Raw genomic sequence first — 19511 nt, 5'->3', positions numbered from 1 at the left:
GGCAGATAGAGAGGCAGAGAGAGAGAGACACAGGCAGATAGAGAGGCAGAGAGAGAGAGACACAGGCAGATAGAGAGGCAGAGAGAGAGAGACACAGAAAGAGAGAGAGGCAGAGAGAGAGAGACACAGGCAGAGAGAGAGGCAGAGAGAGAGAGACACAGGCAGAGAGAGAGGCAGAGAGAGACACAGGCAGAGAGAGAGGCAGAGAGAGAGACAGGCAGAGAGAGGCAGAGAGAGAGACAGGCAGAGAGAGGCAGAGAGAGAGACACAGAAAGAGAGAGAGACACAGGCAGAGAGAGAGGCAGAGAGAGAGACACAGGCAGAGAGAGAGGCAGAGAGAGGGACACAGGCAGAGAGAGAGGCAGAGAGAGAGACACAGGCAGAGAGAGAGGCAGAGAGAGAGACAGGCAGAGAGAGAGGCAGAGAGAGAGACAGGCAGAGAGAGAGGCAGAGAGAGAGACACAGGCAGAGAGAGAGGCAGAGAGAGACACAGGCAGAGAGAGAGGCAGAGAGAGACACAGGCAGAGAGAGAGGCAGAGAGAGACACAGGCAGAGAGAGAGGCAGAGAGAGACACAGGCAGAGAGAGAGGCAGAGAGAGACACAGGCAGAGAGAGAGGCAGAGAGAGACACAGGCAGAGAGAGAGGCAGAGAGAGACACAGGCAGAGAGAGAGGCAGAGAGAGACACAGGCAGAGAGAGAGGCAGAGAGAGACACAGGCAGAGAGAGAGGCAGAGAGAGACACAGGCAGAGAGAGAGGCAGAGAGAGACACAGGCAGAGAGAGAGGCAGAGAGAGAGAGAGAGATGGACAGGCAGAGAGAGAGAGAGAGAGGGAGAGAGAGAGGGACAGGCAGAGAGAGAGGCAGAGAGAGAGAGAGAGAGAGAGAGAGAGAGAGGGACAGGCAGAGAGAGAGGCAGAGAGAGAGAGAGGCAGGCAGAGAGAGAGACAGACAGAGAGAGAGGCAGGCAGAGAGAGAGAGAGAGACACAGGCAGAGAGAGAGAGACACAGGCAGAGAGACAGGCAGAGAGAGAGGCACAGGCAGTGAGAGAGGCAGAGAGAGACAAGCAGAGAGAGAGGCAGAGAGAGACACACAGGCAGAGAGAGAGAGACACACACAGGCAGGGAGAGAGGCAGACAGAGAGAGAGGGACAGGCAGAGAGAGAGAGAGGCAGACAGAGAGAGAGAGGCAGACAGAGAGAGAGGGACAGGCAGAGAGAGAGAGGCAGACAGAGAGAGAGTGAGGCAGAGAGAGAGAGACAGGCAGAGAGAGAGGCAGAGAGAGAGACAGGCAGAGAGAGAGGCAGGCAGAGAGAGACACACAGGCAGAGAGAGAGGCAGGCAGAGAGAGACACACAGGCAGAGAGAGAGGCAGAGAGAGAGACACAGGCAGAGAGAGAGGCAGAGAGAGAGACACAGGCAGAGAGAGAGGCAGAGAGAGAGACACAGGCAGAGAGAGAGGCAGAGAGAGAGACACAGGCAGAGAGAGAGGCAGAGAGAGAGACACAGGCAGAGAGAGAGGCAGAGAGAGAGAGACACAGGCAGAGAGAGAAGCAGAGAGAGAGAGAGACACAGGCAGAGAGAGAGGCAGAGAGAGAGAGAGAGACACAGGCAGAGAGAGAGGCAGAGAGAGACACACACAGGCAGAGAGAGAGGCAGAGAGAGAGACACAGGCAGAGAGAGAGGCAGAGAGAGAGAGACACAGGCAGAGAGAGAGGCAGAGAGAGAGAGACAGGCAGAGAGAGAGGCAGAGAGAGAGAGACACAGGCAGAGAGAGAGGCAGAGAGAGAGAGACACAGGCAGAGAGAGAGGCAGAGAGAGAGAGACACAGGCAGAGAGAGAGGCAGAGAGAGAGAGACACAGGCAGAGAGAGAGGCAGAGAGAGAGAGACACAGGCAGAGAGAGAGGCAGAGAGAGAGAGACACAGGCAGAGAGAGAGGCAGAGAGAGAGAGAGACACAGGCAGAGAGAGAGGCAGAGAGAGAGAGAGACACAGGCAGAGAAAGAGGTAGAGAGAGACACACAAGCAGACAGAGAGGTAGAGAGAGAGACAAACACAGGCAGAGAGAGAGGCAGAGAGAGAGACACACACAGGCAGAGAGAGGCAGAGAGAGAGAGAGAGGGAGAGAGAGGGACAGAGAGAGAGACACACAGAGAGAGAGAGAGGCAGAGAGAGACACAGGCAGAGAGAGGCGCAGAGAGAGAGACACAGGCAGAGAGAGGCGCAGAGAGAGAGACACAGGCAGAGAGAAAGGCAGAGAGAGACACAGGCAGAGAGAAAGGCAGAGAGAGACACAGGCAGAGAGAAAGGCAGAGAGAGAGAGACACAGGCAGAGCGAGAGGCAGAGAGAGAGAGAGACACAGGCAGAGAGAGAGGCAGAGAGAGAGAGACACACAGGCAGAGAGAGAGGCAGAGAGAGAGACACAGGCAGAGAGAGAGCCAGAGAGAGAGACAGGCAGAGAGAGAGGCAGAGAGAGAGAGACAGGCAGAGAGAGAGGTAGAGAGAAAGGCAGAGAGAGAGGCAGAGAGAGAGAGACAGGCAGAGAGAGAGGTAGAGAGAAAGGCAGAGAGAGACAGGCAGAGAGAGAGGTAGAGAGAAAGGCAGAGAGAGACAGGCAGAGAGAGAGGCAGAGAGAGAGAGACACAGGCAGAGAGAGAGAGGCAGAGAGAGAGACACACAGGCAGAGAGAGAGGCAGAGAGAGACACACAGGCAGAGAGAGACACACAGGCAGAGACACAGGCAGAGAGAGAGAGAGACACAGGCAGAGAGAGAGAGAGAGAGACAGGCAGAGAGAGAGAGAGACACAGGCAGAGAGAGAGGCAGAGAGAGAGACAAAGAGAGACACACACAGAGGCAGAGAGAGAGACACACACAGAGGCAGAGAGAGAGAGAGAGAGACACACACAGGCAGAGAGAGAGACAGGTAGAGAGAGAGAGGCAGAGAGAGATATATTGGGACAAGCAGATAGAGAGAGAGAGAGAGAGAGAGAGAGAGACAGACAGACAGACAGACAGGCAGAGAGAGAGTGACAGGCAGAGAGTGAGAGTGTGACCCAGGCAGAGAAATGAACAGGCAGATAGAGAAAGAGGGACAGGCAGAGAGAGAGAGATAGGGACACAGACACACAGAGAGAAAGAGAGACAGACAGAGAGAGGGGCAAGCAGATAAAGTGAGAGACAAAGTGAGAGAAGCAGAAAGAAAAAAACAGGGATGGGGTAAGACACAGAGAGAGAGATTATTCTGACAATTATTCCGTTTAGTTCGTTTTCATCAGACACTGAGGTGATTTTATGATGGGCTCCAGGCAGCAGAGGATTTTTTTCATCCTTTAACTTTCTTCTGTCCATTTTTAACCCCATCATGGCCGAGTCTCTAACAGAGAGACAGGAATTACACTCCACTGTCTCTCACTCAGCTGCAGTCAGAGCTTTTACAGCCTTTATTTCTCTGCAGAGAGCAAGAAAGCACATTTCCCTAAAACATTTAACACACACTAACTTAGAATAATCCCAAACCTGTATAAGTGTAAATAACCAAAAGAATAAAAGTCCCCCCCCCCAAAGTCTATAGGGGTGCCATTATTTATGGCTGTCTGAGATTTGGACTGAAATCCCGTTTCTTGATTTTTATTTTTAAATCAGTGTAGAATTATAAAAGCAAAATGGCGGGATGTGGAAATCTGAAGCCCTGGATGTAAACACTGTGTATAACATTTATTTCCATAAACGGGATTTTCATCTCCATCATTTCACGGCGTCTTCATCATCATCATCATCACCACAGCATCCGGTGGGAAACAGAACCTTAAACACTCCACTGCTGATTACAAGCTTTTAAACACCATCTGACCCGAACCCCCTCTCACCTCAGCCTGATGGCTAATTATTATTATTATTCATAATTTATCCCTCAGCCGCTAAATCAATAAATAAATAAATAAATAAAATAAAGAAATACAAGGCGGACCGTCGGGTTTACTTTTTTCCCTTCAGAGCAAAGAAATTAAACATGATGAACAGTTTCATCTCTTTTCCGTGTGTAGAAATCCCAGCAGTCCCAGTGTAGAAATCCCAGCAGTCCCAGTGTAAAGAGCTGAAAATGAAATAAACGCGTTTATTCTTACCAGCGCTCCGTCCTGCTGCGGGAGAGCCCTACTGCGCATGCGCCTCACCCCACAACACTCTGCCTCAGAAATAAATTAAATAAGATGTATTTGTGCCGGATGAACACTTCACCATTAAAGGCGACTGATTAATATTAATAATAAACATCAGAGTTGATCAACTGCAACCCGATCAAATAAACTGTTAGAATAAAAGTGAATCTATTTCATGAAGTTTTAAATGAAAGACTGAAGGCGTGAACACTTTATTTAAAATAATTTATTTAAAATGTTTGCTCTGGAAGTTAATCCAGTCCCATTTTATTATCTTTAAATTTAAGAAATGTACTTTTTTGCTGTTTTCTTTTAATTAGTGGGTGTTTGATACAACCTCCAAAATTACTCCTCGTTATTTTCCTAATACTGTATCTAGAACCCATCTTTAGCTTCTTGATATTTTGTAGTTCCCAAAGCGTTCTTTAAGGATTCACTGTTGAATTCAGGGTTCTTAGACCTCTAAAATTCTCCATGTTGTTTTATTGCATGGGGAAGTCATGGCCTAATGGTTCAAGCAGCAGCTTTGGGACCAAAAGGCTGCTGGTTCAAGTCGCTGGACCAGGAGGAATAGCTGAAGTGCCCTTGAGCAAGGCACCTGACCCCCAACTGCTCACCAAGCTGCTCTGGGTGTGGTGTACATCACTCTGGATAACATCATCTGTTAAATACCTGTACTGTAACTTCAGGATTTAAAAATAAAAACCTCTCTGCTAAAAGGTTCTATACAGAACTGCCTTACAGAGGAACATCTCTTTCCTAACAGTGTATGAACTGAAAATGATTCCTCATTATTCTCTCTTTAATGCAGGACCTAGAACCTGTGAAGTTTTACATTAAGCTCCTGGAATCTAGGACCCTCAGGGTCTTCAGCTGTCTCTGTTTCTATTAAAAGGGGAGTTGGAGAACCTGGACACCACAATGTTTATGACTAAAGGTTCCAAGAACTCTAAAATTATCCAACAAAACACTGTACAGTCAGTCATGTATGCGCTGTACACACTCAGTTACTCCTCATTACTTCTCTTAAAACTCTAGAACCTGTTTGTTTATATTTAGCTTGATTTCACTCAGAGGAAGAGTTTACTGTAAACCACACTGCAACATGGACCTCATAATCTCGGGCATGGCGTCAAGTCTGATGGCTGTGGAGTGGACAGGGAGACGATTCCTCCTGCTGCAACGTAGGAGACGACACGTCATCGATATACAAGAACAAAACGTTGACCGTCTGCACCACGATGGCAAGAAAAGGGTTCAGCTCCAGAGTTACGTTGAGCAGCGAGTCACTGCATGCTGCGTTCCCATTGGTTGGTGTGTAGTCTCAGATCACAGCAGCAATCACATCATGAGGCGTCGCGTTAAACTGCTGACACAGTCCCAGTCCATCTGTGGTTGGAGATCCGTGAAGACCGCCATCACACAGAGCAACAGACAACCACAGCTTTGGAGTTATGACCAAAAATATCACCATGCTGGTCATCTTTAGCCTGAGACGCCCCAAAATCAAAACCGTGTAGACCTACGCTTACACATGTACCCCGTGTTCTTTATAGCTGTGAGACCAAAATAAAAAAATAAAAGGCACAAGCCAGCTTTATTGAAGAGCCCTCCAACAGAAAGCTATTAGAAAAAAGGTTGACAAGTAGAACCTTGTTTTGAAAGCAAAACACTCCTTAATAATCCCGTTAAAAAGTACTGAAACTCCTGACAGGGGCTCAGGAGATTTTATTTATTTAAAAAAAAAAAATCCCCACCCCAAAATAAAAGGATTATCAAATGACAAGACGTCCTACTCAATAACCATGTGTAAGAGAACCGCCCTATAAAGCACCTACAAATATTCTCCCACACAGACATCAAGAACCTTTAGGGTTCTGTGCGCTTATAAAAGGGTTCTTTGCCTAACAGAAAGAAAAGGGCTGCAGGTGTTTTGGAAGCCAAAAGCCTTTAAGAGTGGATAAAGGCAGTTTTAGCTAAACTTTAAACATCTGGCAGGTTCTAGGGACCGTCGAGGGAAATAATTGAATAACTAGGGTTAGCTGGTACCCGAAAAACAGGTTCTACCAAGAAACCTTTCGGATAACAAAACCCTTAAACTCAGATTACTCAGTACCAATTAAAAAAAAAAAAGTTCCTCAAAAGGTTCTTCAGTTGATTATGTAGAACCCTTCAACACAAAGCTAAATGGGTTAGTCTTTAATGGTTCTGTGAAACCTCCAGAGTTCCAGTTTTAACCTTTGGTTTTTTTGACTCCAAGTGTAGTTAGAATAATGAGGAATGTGCATCCTGGCAAAGGTTCCTCAAGAGTTCTTCAGACAGGGTTTTTAGCCCTCAGCAGGCTCTACTTAGAACTTTTCTTGATGAGGAAACAGCTTATTTTCCACCGAGTGATTAACTGAAGATCAGATGGATCTTCACTCTAGCAGGAGGGAAAAGTGAAACTGACACACACATCCATAGACAGAAGATGGAGTTAGAAACTACACACACTGGAGGAAGAGCATCAGTGAGGACTTTTAATAAAAGGTACAATAAAAATGGACTGAAATGACTTTAAAAAGTTCTAAATGAACAGCAGATGCTCAAACGGATTACGAGTTGAAGAGACGAACATCACAAACACTCGTCATTGCTCGCTTTCTCCTCCTGAACCGACTCGGGAATATGGGACACGTCGAGCGATCCAAGCTCATGGAAAGGTCATTCAATAATAATTCTATGCTCATTTACAGAGGAACTGATGATAATGATCCATAATTCCACTCGTTTCTGCTTCATGCCATGTAGAGAACATCTACTCTACCCACTGGGAATCAATTAAAGAGCCGAATCACGATGTGCGGTTCAGAAATTCACTCCAACACACGCGGGTTAGTCCTGTGAGGCGGATCTGGACCGGGATCTGGATTTAGAGCGCGAGCCAGATTTCGAGCGTGAGTGAGAGCGTGAGCGCGGCTCCGGAGATTTTGAGCCGCTCTTCTCGACCGGGGGAGATGGCGAGCGCGAGGTGGATTTGACTCGCTCCTCGTTCCCGTTCTCCGCGGGTGATGCAGAGCGGCTGCGCGATTTCTTACTTGTGGATTTCTCTTTCGATCGGCCGCGAGAGCTGTGCTCCGACTTCACTTTAGAAGTGCTTTTGGAGCGCGACTGGCGGTCGCCGGAGCGAGAGCGGGACCTGCTATGGGATTTCTGCGTGCGAGAGCGAGATTTGCGAGATTTGCTGGAAGGAGATTTGGAGTGGGACTTGCGAGCCGACCTGGAACGGGACTTGTGATGGGATCTGGAGCGCGAGCGGCGCCGGCGGGAATGAGACCTGGAGGGAGAAACGAGTGTTAGAGTGATGAATGAGTGATTAAAGAGAAATCCGGAGTGAGAAAATGACACCTTGAGCGAGACCTGGAGTTGCTTCGGGATCGGCTGCTCCGGTGGCTCCTGCTGCGGGAATGCCGGCGGCTGCGAGACCTGCACACACAAACGAGGGACGTTCATATGGCAGCGAGCAGATCCATGGGTGTGTTGTGAGCAGGACGAATCCTCCATCCCAACACACAAAAAACATTCATCTCATCCATCCGGCATTGGACACATCAAGCATTATTTAAACATTTCCAGCTAGTCGTCTCAAATACAAAACCAACCCCCCCCAGACTCCGCCTACCATCTACAGTAAATTTATGTAGAACAGATACCTCACCCATCAAGTCTCCTCCTCCTCCTATACCAGTCTGTCCAGTCGTTTTTGTTTACCCTGAACATTAAATGAAAACGGCACTGCGTTCACACACTCACCTGGAGCGACTCCCGGAGTACGAGCGGCGGCGGCGGGGTTTGTCCTCGATCAGCCGGATCTTTCTGCCGTTGATGTCGGTTCCATCCAGTTTCTCCAAAGCCCTGCGCATGTCCGAGTGAGAGCGGAACTCAATCACTCCCTCGTTGGCGCGCTCCTTGTGGGCATCGGCGTACGTCACCTCACCCGCCTGCCGCATGAAGTCCTGTAGGACAACATACATTCACTTAACACAAATAAATACTAAACCCAGTACGGATAAACAGAGTTTAACTAAACCCAGAACACAATGTATTCATCCCAGCTCAGCGTTACTGTCTCACACACGTTAGAGGCTTGATCTGGTTTATCAGCAATCAGTCCGCAACCGAACCTCAAACTAAAAGAAACGTTAAATATTTTGGTTATAAATGAAGAAACAAACAGCGGTGTATCTGTATTATAAGAATAAATTCTTAAAAAGGTGCATTTGGATAAGATTAGTTCAAGAGTAAAATCTCAAAACTGCGAAGTTGGTGGATTTTTGGTATTTGAATGAGGATTTTTAAAATATAAAAACTCCTTAAGCCCGCCCCCTTTCCTGGCAGTTTTCATGAAGCTCCACCCCCAGGATAGGATCTGATATCAGGGATAAGACTGACTAAAAAGAAAAAAAAAAAAAAAACCACCCTGAAATGAAAGTGAGCAACGAATGTCTGAGAATGAATGTCGGGGCCTCGGGAGCCACTCAGGGCCCCAGTGGGGTCTAAGGTCAACACCCTAGCAGGGGTTTCAAGGAGGAGAAGCCAAACATTTTACAGTTGCAGCATGCAGGTGTGAAATCTCCTGGCATTTTTATACCCAAAACTGATCCAGGTTCAGTAAGACCAAAGAAAGTGTTTGTAAATTTAAGTCATTACTCAAGAGGATAACACACACACACACACACACACACCTATCTATCTATCTCAGGGTTTTTTCTAGAAAAATTTAGTATGAGGGCGCTCACCATGGCGAGGGAGTGAGGGAGATGGTGCCGGTTGTCCCCCCCCGCCGTGCAAAGCCTTTGAAAAATGCTTCAATGGGACATTCTGAGGCTATCTGAGAGGGAAATTGTAACAAATTGTCTGTCAACACTGAAAAAGAAAGAAGTAATCGTCTTCTGCCCCGGACAGTCTTTGGCTTTCTTCCGTTTCGTGCCGCGGGATGACATCTTTAAATGCCCAAGTGTCAACAAAAACAACTCGCGAACTACTTCTGTCAAAAGCTCCCGTGCCGGTGGGTGAAAGGTCATTCAGTCTCGAGAAATCTCGCTCTACACGTCAACTGACCTTGTATGTAACCCATGTCAAATCTCGCGAGAGTAGCCGCGACAAGTAAACAACATGGCACCTCAGTCTGGAAAACGCCAATTCGGATTGTTTTTGCACCGTCTGGTGGTGTATCTACTATGATTGGAATATTTTTGGAGTAATTATAACGTATTTGATGATCAGACACATTGTCATGTGGTGTTGCTGGGATGTTTTCACGGAGTCGGTAAGGGGGCGCACGTCGAGAGTAAGAGGGCGCAGCGCCGCGTTCCCCCGTTTAGACGAAAGCCTGTGTGTAATGTGTAATTAATATATATATATATATATACATACACACAAACTTTAACAATACATCTTCATGTAAGGCAAACCTATTCAGTATGATAAATTAATAGTTTGAACAATCTGCACAGAATGTAGCTGTGTTTAGCAGAAGTGAATTCTGAAGTATTTAACTGTTAACACTTGCTGTGTGCAGAGTCCGATAGACCAGAGTACTTTCCACAAAGACATACAGCTGAATCCTTCAGGATAACCCACATCTAACATCACAGTCTTTACATTTCAAATGTTTTATCCAGTAACAAATATAAAATTAAAAAAAAAAAACCCTGTTACGATCACTAAAGCTGGGCATACACTGCGATTTTTTTTAAATCGTGGTATTCAGCTGCTGCTCACACTGTACAAGTGAATCGTAGGGGTAAACAGCACGCAGCTTACGATTCTTGTTCTCACACTACATGATCCGATGCTCAGGATTTCAAACAGGTTTGATTTTCATCCGATCGATCGGGAGGAGGTCGTGAGGTGTTAACCGCTTGTCGTTACCCCATGTATACTACACGATCTGAGACGCACGATTGAGCCAAAATTTGGCCCGATCTCCAAAATAGTCGCACAAGTGAAAATCGTGTCAAAATCGGGCCAAAAATCGCAGTGTATGCCCAGCTTAACAAGTAGTTAAGAGGCCTTGGCAAGCTAAGACATTTTGGAGCGTTCAGTGCTACTGAATTAATAATCCGAGTGAGCGTATGTATATTTTTGAACCTATATGTACAATTCTGTAGAACACGTGAGTTGACTCTGGGAAGCTGGCAGTACTGGAGGTTTATGCCCAGATCTGGCTGGATTCACATCAAGACAGAAGCAGGCCTAGATCCAGCACATCATTCCCACACAGACTAAAATCACCCACACGTTTATACTTAACCGGCCTCATGCTCTGGAGTTAACGGGATGTGTAAAGTTCAGAGATGGCTTTACCCAGCTGACAGATATCTTTAATAAACTCTCCCAGTTAGGGTCAGATCACTTCCTCGTCCTGGTCACCTGGTAATTCCAGCACCATTTATTCTTCTCTCCACGACCACCTAAATTTATTTTTTTTAAATGGAAGAATCCAACTCTAATTGCTGCAATATCACAAGCAAGCATCGATGATCCGTCACAATCCACGATTCGTCAAAATTATCCCCAACCAACCAATCAGCAGCGTTGACACTGAGCCGAGAAGCAGGAACGAAGCGGCCAGTACCAAAAGCCACACACGTTGTACAGTGGTGCTTGAAAGTTTGTGAACCCTTTGGAATTTTCTATATTTCTGCATATATGACCTAAAACATCAGATTTTCACACAAGTCCTAAAAGTAGATAAAGAGAACCCAGTTAAACAAATGAGACAGAAATATTATACTTGCTCATTTATTTATTGAAGAAAATGATCCAATATTACATATCTGTGAGTGGCAAAAGTATGTGAACCTTTGCTTTCAGTATCTGGTGTGACCCCCTTGTGCAGCAATAACTGCAACTAAACGTTTGCGGTAACTGTTGATCAGTCCTGCACACCGGCTTGGAGGAATTTTAGCCCGTTCCTTCGTACAGAACAGCTTCAACTCTGGGATGTTGGTGGGTTTCCTCACATGAACTGCTCGCTTCAGGTCCTTCCACAACATTTCCATTGGATTAAGGTCAGGACTTTGACTTGGCCATTCCAAAACATTCACTTTATTCTTCTTTAACCATTCTTTGGTAGAACGACTTGTGTGCTTAGGGTCGTTGTCTTGCTGCATGACCCACCTTCTCTTGAGATTCAGTTCATGGACAGATGTCCTGACATTTTCCTTTAGAATTCGCTGGTATAATTCAGAATTCATTGTTCCATCAACGATGGCAAGCCGTCCTGGCCCAGATGCAGCAAAACAGGCCCAAACCATGATACTACCACCACCATGTTTCACAGATGGGATAAGGTTCTTATGCTTGAATGCAGTGTTTACCTTTCTCCAAAGATAACGCTTCTCATTTAAACCAAAAAGTTCTATTTTGGTCTCATCCGTCCACAAAACATTTGTCCAATAGCCTTCTGGCTTGTCCACATGATCTTTAGCAAACTGCAGACGAGCAGCAATGTTCTTTTTGGAGAGCAGTGGCTTTCTCCTTCCAACCCTGCCATGCACACCATTGTTGTTCAGTGTTCTCCTGATGGTGGACTCATGAACATTAGCCAATGTGAGAGAGGCCTTCAGTTGCTTAGAAGTTACCCTGGGGTCCTTTGTGACCTCGCCGACTATTACACGCCTTGCTCTTGGAGTGATCTTTGTTGGTCGACCACTCCTGGGGAGGGTAACAGTGGTCTTGAATTTCCTCCATTTGTACACAATCTGTCTGACTGTGGATTGGTGGAGTCCAAACTCTTTAGAGATGGTTTTGTAACCTTTTCCAGCCTGATGAGCATCAACAACACTTTCTGAGGTCCTCAGAAATCTCCTTTGTTCGTGCCATGATACACTTCCACAAACGTGTTGTGAAGATCAGACTTTGATAGATCCCTGTTCTTTAAATAAAACGGTGTCCACTCACACCTGATTGTCATCCCATTGATTGAAAACACCTGACTCTAATTTCACCTTCAAATTAACTGCTAATCCTAGAGGTTCACATACTTTTGCCACTCACAGATATGTAATATTGGATCATTTTCCTCAATAAATAAATGACCAAGTATCATATTTTTGTCTCATTTGTTTAACTGGGTTCTCTTTATCTACTTTTAGGACTTGTGTGAAAATCTGATGATGTTTTAGGTCATATTTATGCAGAAATATAGAACATTCTAAAGGGTTCACAAACTTTCAAGCACCACTGTAAACCCTCAGAAACAAGATCAACCCCTGACCTAAAACTCTTGAATTTACACTGATATCATAAAATGACCCTTGTAGATGCATAGAAACTGGAATTCCTCCAAAAACTGGAGAGCTCTCACGCCCATCACACACAGCACTCTAAGACACAGTGTCTAAAACGACCGACGTCCAGTCCAGACGTCAGATTTCCAAATGGGATTTCTCAGCCAGTTAAATTCATTACAAGTATAACTTTAATCATGTTCCTCTCTCTCTCGCTCTCTCTCTCTCTCGGTTGCTTGTATTTTTCAGAAAAAAAAAAAAAAAAAAACTGTTGCACTTGTAAACTACATTTTAAAATAACTTCCCAAACATCCCGGTTTTCATCATCCGTCCTGTTGAATGTTTAATAACTTGCGTTTATGGAGCGTCCTGTGAAGCTGTAGGTGACCTCCAGCACCCTGAGGTTCTCGTCCTCACCTTAAGGTCCTGCCAGCTGCAGCGGCTCGAGAGGTTCTCCACGATGAGCCGGTACTCGGTGCGGACCGGAGGGCCGTATTTATCCCGGCCTGATCGACTCCTGCTGCTGTAGCCACCTTCAGACAGACAGGAGAAAGAGAAGCCGCCGTCAGAGCGCTGATTCTCTCCTTCACGTTTACTCCAGAGTCTAATACACTAGCAGCAATCGCCATTTTTTAAAATCGCAAACCTGTTCACACACTCAGGCCTTTCTGCTGCCTCCCTCTATTAGGAACAGGGATATAAAGCACTGCTATATAAACAAATACACACATACACGGTCATAATGTCTGCAGGAAAACCATGTCAGCTTTATCGTGCTTCATAACTTAGAGAAAAATAACATTCAGGTTACAGAGATTTCTCCGATTAAGACATGTTTTTCCTTTTGATCACTAAGCCTGAATCAGAACCTCCAAAGTTCACACATTTGGTTTGAGTTTTATTATTTACATCTTTGGCTAGAGGTTTTTCTTTTTCCTTTCCAAATCGACAACATAATAACTAGCGTTCCTCACCATCACCCCTGGTCTATTGGCAAAAGGCTGCTGTCATCTTGGCTTCCGGTTAGGTCAGCCAAAGCATCAAGGGGCAAAGGTCACACACACATTGTAAGGTGAAGGCCAAGGCCAAAGCGGTCAGGGAGTCAGTCATCTTAGCCACAACGAACACGGCCACGGCCTCGGCCTCCACTCGACTGTCTCAAACTGAAACATCGAGGACTCTGATACTGGGGCAATCAAACTGGAAATAAAATGGCAGCTTTAGCAGTCAGACATTCATCACCCATTGTGCTTTCTTTTGAAATATGTTTCCACTGGGCTACAATCAGAACAAACATGACATTCATATCAACACTTCACAACATGCTGTACACGTTCTTCCAAACGCCGAGTGAAGAAGTGATCAAGCGTTTTAATTAATTCATTAATTCACCCTGTTAGATTTCATTCATTCATTCGCAGCAACAAAGCTTCTTTCCCACTGTAGGCTCAGACACGGTGTCTCCTGGGTTCTGATTGGCTCAGGTGTCGTCAATTAAAATCACAGGTTTATATTAACGTGCTCATTCTACAAGTAATACATTACTGTTTCTATAGCAACAGCGGATACTTTGGATAAAAGAATTTTAATAATCATGGGTACCTGACATGTTTAAGAGATTAGTATTTAACATTTCCAGAGCTCGACATTAATTCTTTAATCCACTCAGACAAGCAGCGAGTTTTCACTTGTCTTGACCATAACATTTTTATTCCTACGCATTTACTAGTTCAATGAAAGGGATATGAATCATTATTATGCTTTAATGACAGTTTTTCAATAAGACTCACTTTACCTGCAACAATAAACAGAAACTATCCAAAGCCCCATTATGGGGTGTGGGTGTGTACGAGCGTGCCAACCCATTACCTGACCTGCAGTTTTAAGAGTTAGAGCCACCCAAATTCAAAACTTCTGGAGGAAATAAAATTAAATCCTGATTAATCCAGTAAAACTGGAAGTATAATTTAATTTAAAGAAAACGAGTCGGATGTGACGAAAGGAGACAAATCATGCTGTGAATGAAGACAAACTGAGTGAGTTTGGCACGGTCGCAAACTTCGCCTGAAATATTTTATGATATTTGTGATGGTTAATGTGAACCATACAAAAGAAAAATACAATTAAATGTCTGAATGAAATGAAGTCACCACAGATATTTTTATTGAGGTATTTGAGCATTTCCCCAATTTCAATGAAATGGTTTCCTTTTGTTTTATTTAAAAAAAATAATAATAATTACACACGGCTGCTGTACCCGGCTTCCTCAGAATTTCGTAAACAAACAAACAAAACAAACAAAAAAAAAGATCACTGAGGGAATTGAACTAGTTTTGAAATTTTATTGATGCAACTCTTGAATTACTACTACAAAAATGGTAATTTTTTTTTTCCAACAAATATTCAACTTGTTCCATCAGACAGGCAGATACAGATCTGACCAAACATTTAGTGGTCCTGGACAGTCGGACTACCCTTAAATGTCGAGCCCAGGGTTAATGAGAGAACATCTGTTTATAGCTGCTACAACAAGCAAGAACTGACCTGTTTCAGAGGTGTCCCACAACATTAAAAATGTAACAAAGGATTTGATTAAACACTTTTAAAAAAAAACAAAACAAAAAACACTGAATTCACGCAACTACAGATTCAGTGGAATGCAACATTATTAGTGCTTTAGTAACGTTCCTGCTCTCCAGCCACAGAACCATTCAACCCTACAGTGGAAATGAGGCCAATATGAGCTCAGGGAATGCTCAGCACTGTCTCAGGAGGATTTAATCACACACACACTGCAACAGGTTCCTTCACGTCACTGTTTACAGGACATTCATAAAGTTGATATGAACTGTTGAAGGTCCGAGCTGCAACAGGATTCAGGAATCAAAGAAAACGTTTCTGGAAAAATGTAACAGAATTATGTCCCAGTCATCAGCTGGACACCATATGAACTTCATACTGCATTTCATGGCTTTAGAGAACCCCAAACTATCACAGAATATAGTCTTGATACTGCACTCGTGTTTATTTTTAGCATCAAACATTAAGTATGTAGATCCACAAACTGAAACATACTGAATCCAGGATAAAAAGCGCAGTATCTCCTTCATGAACTTCAGCACCAACAGCTAGTCTGGGATGTTCTCTGGGTCTCATATACTTCAGTTTGAGAAACAAATCCACACCAGTGGTTTTAAACAAACAAACAAACAAAAAAAACCCCACACTTGCATTCAGGTTTTAAATAAACACTATATATTTAAAAAAACAAACAAAACCCCCCCCCCACATACTGATATGAACATGGGCTCCACAGACCTGAGGATTCAAAAGTCAAAGTAAGCCTGGATTTTCGCTACTCTATATACATGACTTGTGTTTTACGAGGCTGTGTTTGTTCACAATGAGGACTGTACTTACTGCGGCCACCTCCATAATAACCACCTCCTCCTCCTCCTCCTCCGCCGCCGCCATATCCATCTCGGTCACGCCGAGGTCCTCGGGCATGTTCCACCATCACCCTCTCGCCACACAGCTCCTTCCCATTCAGCTCGTATACGGCGTCATCTGCATCCCGCGTGTCCTCAAACTCCACAAAGCCATAACTAAACAACACAAAATATGACAAACTCACTTACACAAAAGTACCAGAACTTGGTTCTTATTTGACAATGCCAAAAGGTTCCAGCTGGATGGTTTTTGATACCAACAAGAAATAAGTGTACTTGGCATCATGGCTATGAGTGCTGCTTGTTCCTGATTGATTGCACCCATGAGGTCACCATATACACCAAATTTAAAAAAAAAAACAGGCCAAGAGTATGGGGGCACTTGTTCATCACACCTATGTGACCTGCAGGGGGCAGATATTTCACCAACTGAACTGTGGTAAAGGTGGCAGTGCCATGTTTAAAGTTCCTGAGCTCTTCAGTACAGCCCATTCTACTGCCAGTGATCATGTACAGAGATTGCATAACTATATGCTTGATTTTATTCACCTGTTAGCTACGGATGTGGCTGAAACACCTGAACTTAAGCAGTAGGGGAGTGCCCACATACTTCTAACCACAAAGAGAACCTCATCTATATTAAAAAAAATTATACTTCTAAATTACAGCAACTCAGATTGAGACACAAACCCTGAGATATACAAAGTGCTATAAATACACAAACTGAAGCATTATTGCATAAACAGCGTGTTAGTATGCAGTAATATGCGTTAGTATGTTAGTAGCGCTGTCGCCTCACAGCAAGAAGGTTCCGGGTTCGAACCCAGCAGCCGGCGAGGGCCTTTCTGTGCGGAGTTTGCATGTTCTCCCCGTGTCTGCGTGGGTTTCCTCCGGTTTCCCACACAGTCCAAAGACATGCACTTAGCTTAACATGGGGCGGCCTTGGGCTGAGGTGCCGAACCCCTGACTGCTCCCTGGGCGCTCTGGTGTGGCTGCCCACTGCTCCGAGTGTGTTCACTGCTTCAGATGGGTTAAATGCAGGGGATGAATTTCACTGTGCTTGAAGCGTGCATGTGACAAATAAAGGCTTCTTCTTCGTACACAGTTAAACTGATATTAAAGTGCAGATTAATAACTAATAACTTGAGTTGTTTAGTCACGTGATCTTGTTAATCAGACCTGAATTTCAGTGTTTCCCATCAGTATCTCATTTCGTACCGCCTCCTGTAATATGATTGGCTGTCCCGAACGTGATGATTGATTATCAATTCATATCCATTTTATTGTCCAATGAACAAACACCTTTTACAGGACTACTAGCCAATCCGGATGCAGAAGGCGGGATCTACTGAGGAGAAAAATAATAATCGAGCCACGCTCGGCGAGTTTTGACAACTAACAGCAAATATTACACAACACAAGCCTTTCACATCACCACTGCGATATTTCATTTGATGCAGCTAGTTTTTAACGCACAAACAAATAAAAACGCCTGAACGCTATACAAGACGAAACCAAACGCCGCCATTATGCTATGCTAACCTGCAAGCTAACTGCCTACTAGCCGTATGCTAGTTTGTATAAGAATAAACTTTAATTAGAGCTTCTCGTCATTTACCCATTTTTCAGGTCGACTTCCAGCAGTTTTCCATAGCCGCTGAAAAACCGCTGTATGTCCTTCTCGCGGACGTGGTAACTCAGACGGCCGATGTAAACGCGAGGCATGGCGGGCAGCCTGACTCCACAGCAGCGCCGCTAGCTGACTGGGATACACCACGCATGCGCACATGTAGCGCCTCACATATGAGGAGTCACGTGACATCCCTCCACAGTCAGCTGACATGCAGCAATCATAAATCATCCATTTCGGGTTTATGAAATGGTTTCGCTTTATGTTTTTATTCCCAAAATGGAGACTTTTCAAAATATAAGTCTTGGGCTTTAGATGTTAGAGTTAACAAAGCTCGAAAAATAACACTATTAATAAGATTTTTTTTTCAGAAATATTTTTTCTGCTCTTTAGTTTTAATCAGTTTTCATTGTTTTTCAGTTTTCAAATCTAAATAACTTTCCACAAACCTTTGTTGTACAAAACAGTAAAGCGTGTAAACTAGCTTATAATACATGGGGCCAAATTACTCAATTCTGATTGGTCAATCAAGGAGGGCTTTTTTTCCTTAACACGGGGCCGTATTTCTGAAATGCTATTGGCTAGTTTGTTGCTTGGTTACGGTTACAAAAATTAGCAAATTTTGTCAACAAAATGGCTGACTCTGCTGACTCGGCAATGCCGCGTTTCGCTATATTTGACGAAGAAATGATAAACCAATTGAAAGCTGCAAGCAAAAATGAAAATACCAAAAAAAGTACGAATTTTTGGCTTCCCGTGTTTAAGAAACGGGCCGCAGAAAGACAAATAAACGACTCTCTAGTGGTGTATGAATGCTGTGAGTTAGACAAGGTGCGATCGCAGTTTTATGCAGACGTGAGGAAAGAAAATGGGGAAAACTACGACCCAGACTCTCTTAAAGTAATGCAGGCAGCATTGGATCGGCATCTGAGACAAGAGAAATATCCGGGATCAGTCCTGAAAGATGTTACTTTTCTTTGCTTTCAAAATTATTTTTATTGTTTTTGTAAAAAAAAAAATGAACACAATCAAAGGCAAGACATTGAGATAAGCAGTACAGTATTGTTATTACAGTTAAGCCCATGATCCCACCCCTTCCCACCATTTCCCTTCTCATCCCCCGGTACCACCACACCCCTCCCTCCACCCATCATCCTCCCCTTCTCAGCTTAGAGTAAATAAATATAAATAAAATAAAATAAAGAATAAAATAGTAAAAATAAATTAATTAATAGAATAAAATTAAATAATAATATAAAGGGACTTTGAGGACAAGACATTAAAGAAACGTTGAAAAATGGCCGGTTATTGCCACTCAAGGGGGCAGAGGCAAAAAGCTATGGTTCAATCAGGATTTCGGGGTTGTGAAAGTAATCTAAAAGTGATCCCCACATCTTGTAGAATTTTTTCTCTGAGCCATGTAGTGAATGTCTAATTTTTTCCAGTGATAGACAAGCAGTAAGATCTTTGAGCCATTGGGAGTGTGTGGGTAGGGCATTGCCCTTCCAACTGAGAAGTATTGCACGTCTGGCTAGCAGAGACGCAAAGGCTAATGCTTTACACTTAGCTTTAGATGTTACTTTTCAAGAATCATGAAAAGTCCTCGAGGGAAAAGCGAGAGATTTGCGAAAATTAATTTGGCCCGATATATTATAAACAGGCGGCACGGTGGTGTAGTGGTTAGCGCTGTCGCCTCACAGCAAGAAGGTCCTGGGTTCGAGCCCCGGGGCCGGCGAGGGCCTTTCTGTGCGGAGTTTGCATGTTCTCCCCGTGTCCGCGTGGGTTTCCTCCGGGTGCTCCGGTTTCCCCCACAGTCCAAAGACATGCAGGTTAGGTTAACTGGTGACTCTAAATTGACCGTAGGTGCGAATGTGAGTGTGAATGGTTGTCTGTGTCTATGTGTCAGCCCTGTGATGACCTGGCGACTTGTCCAGGGTGTACCCCGCCTTTCGCCCGTAGTCAGCTGGGATAGGCTCCAGCTTGCCTGCGACCCTGTAGA

The 19511-nt window shown here is 44.6% G+C and overlaps 1 protein-coding gene across 2 annotated transcripts; it reads right to left on the bottom strand.

Annotated features, from left to right (window-relative positions):
* Positions 1 to 6662: 6662 nt before the first annotated feature.
* Positions 6663 to 17650, bottom strand: srsf6a (serine and arginine rich splicing factor 6a). 2 transcript variants are annotated; one of them, XM_060937133.1, is made up of 6 exons: positions 17501 to 17650; positions 15854 to 16038; positions 12851 to 12966; positions 7950 to 8152; positions 7545 to 7622; positions 6663 to 7473 (listed from the first exon to the last, which is right to left on the bottom strand). In XM_060937133.1, the coding sequence occupies exons 1-6, from the start codon at positions 17605 to 17607 to the stop codon at positions 7032 to 7034; spliced, it is 1131 nt and encodes a 376-aa protein (XP_060793116.1). In that variant the 5' UTR covers positions 17608 to 17650; the 3' UTR covers positions 6663 to 7031. The 2 variants fall into 2 exon arrangements, with proteins under 2 accessions (XP_060793116.1, XP_060793117.1); XM_060937134.1 differs by having other exon boundaries at positions 7557 to 7622.
* Positions 17651 to 19511: the final 1861 nt, after the last annotated feature.

The sequence above is a fragment of the Neoarius graeffei genome, chromosome 13 (assembly GCF_027579695.1).
Source record: "Neoarius graeffei isolate fNeoGra1 chromosome 13, fNeoGra1.pri, whole genome shotgun sequence".
In the NCBI taxonomy this organism is placed as follows: Eukaryota; Metazoa; Chordata; class Actinopteri; order Siluriformes; family Ariidae; genus Neoarius; species Neoarius graeffei.
Note: the sequence above shows the minus strand (reverse complement) of the source record. Positions and strands in the feature narration are given on the sequence as shown.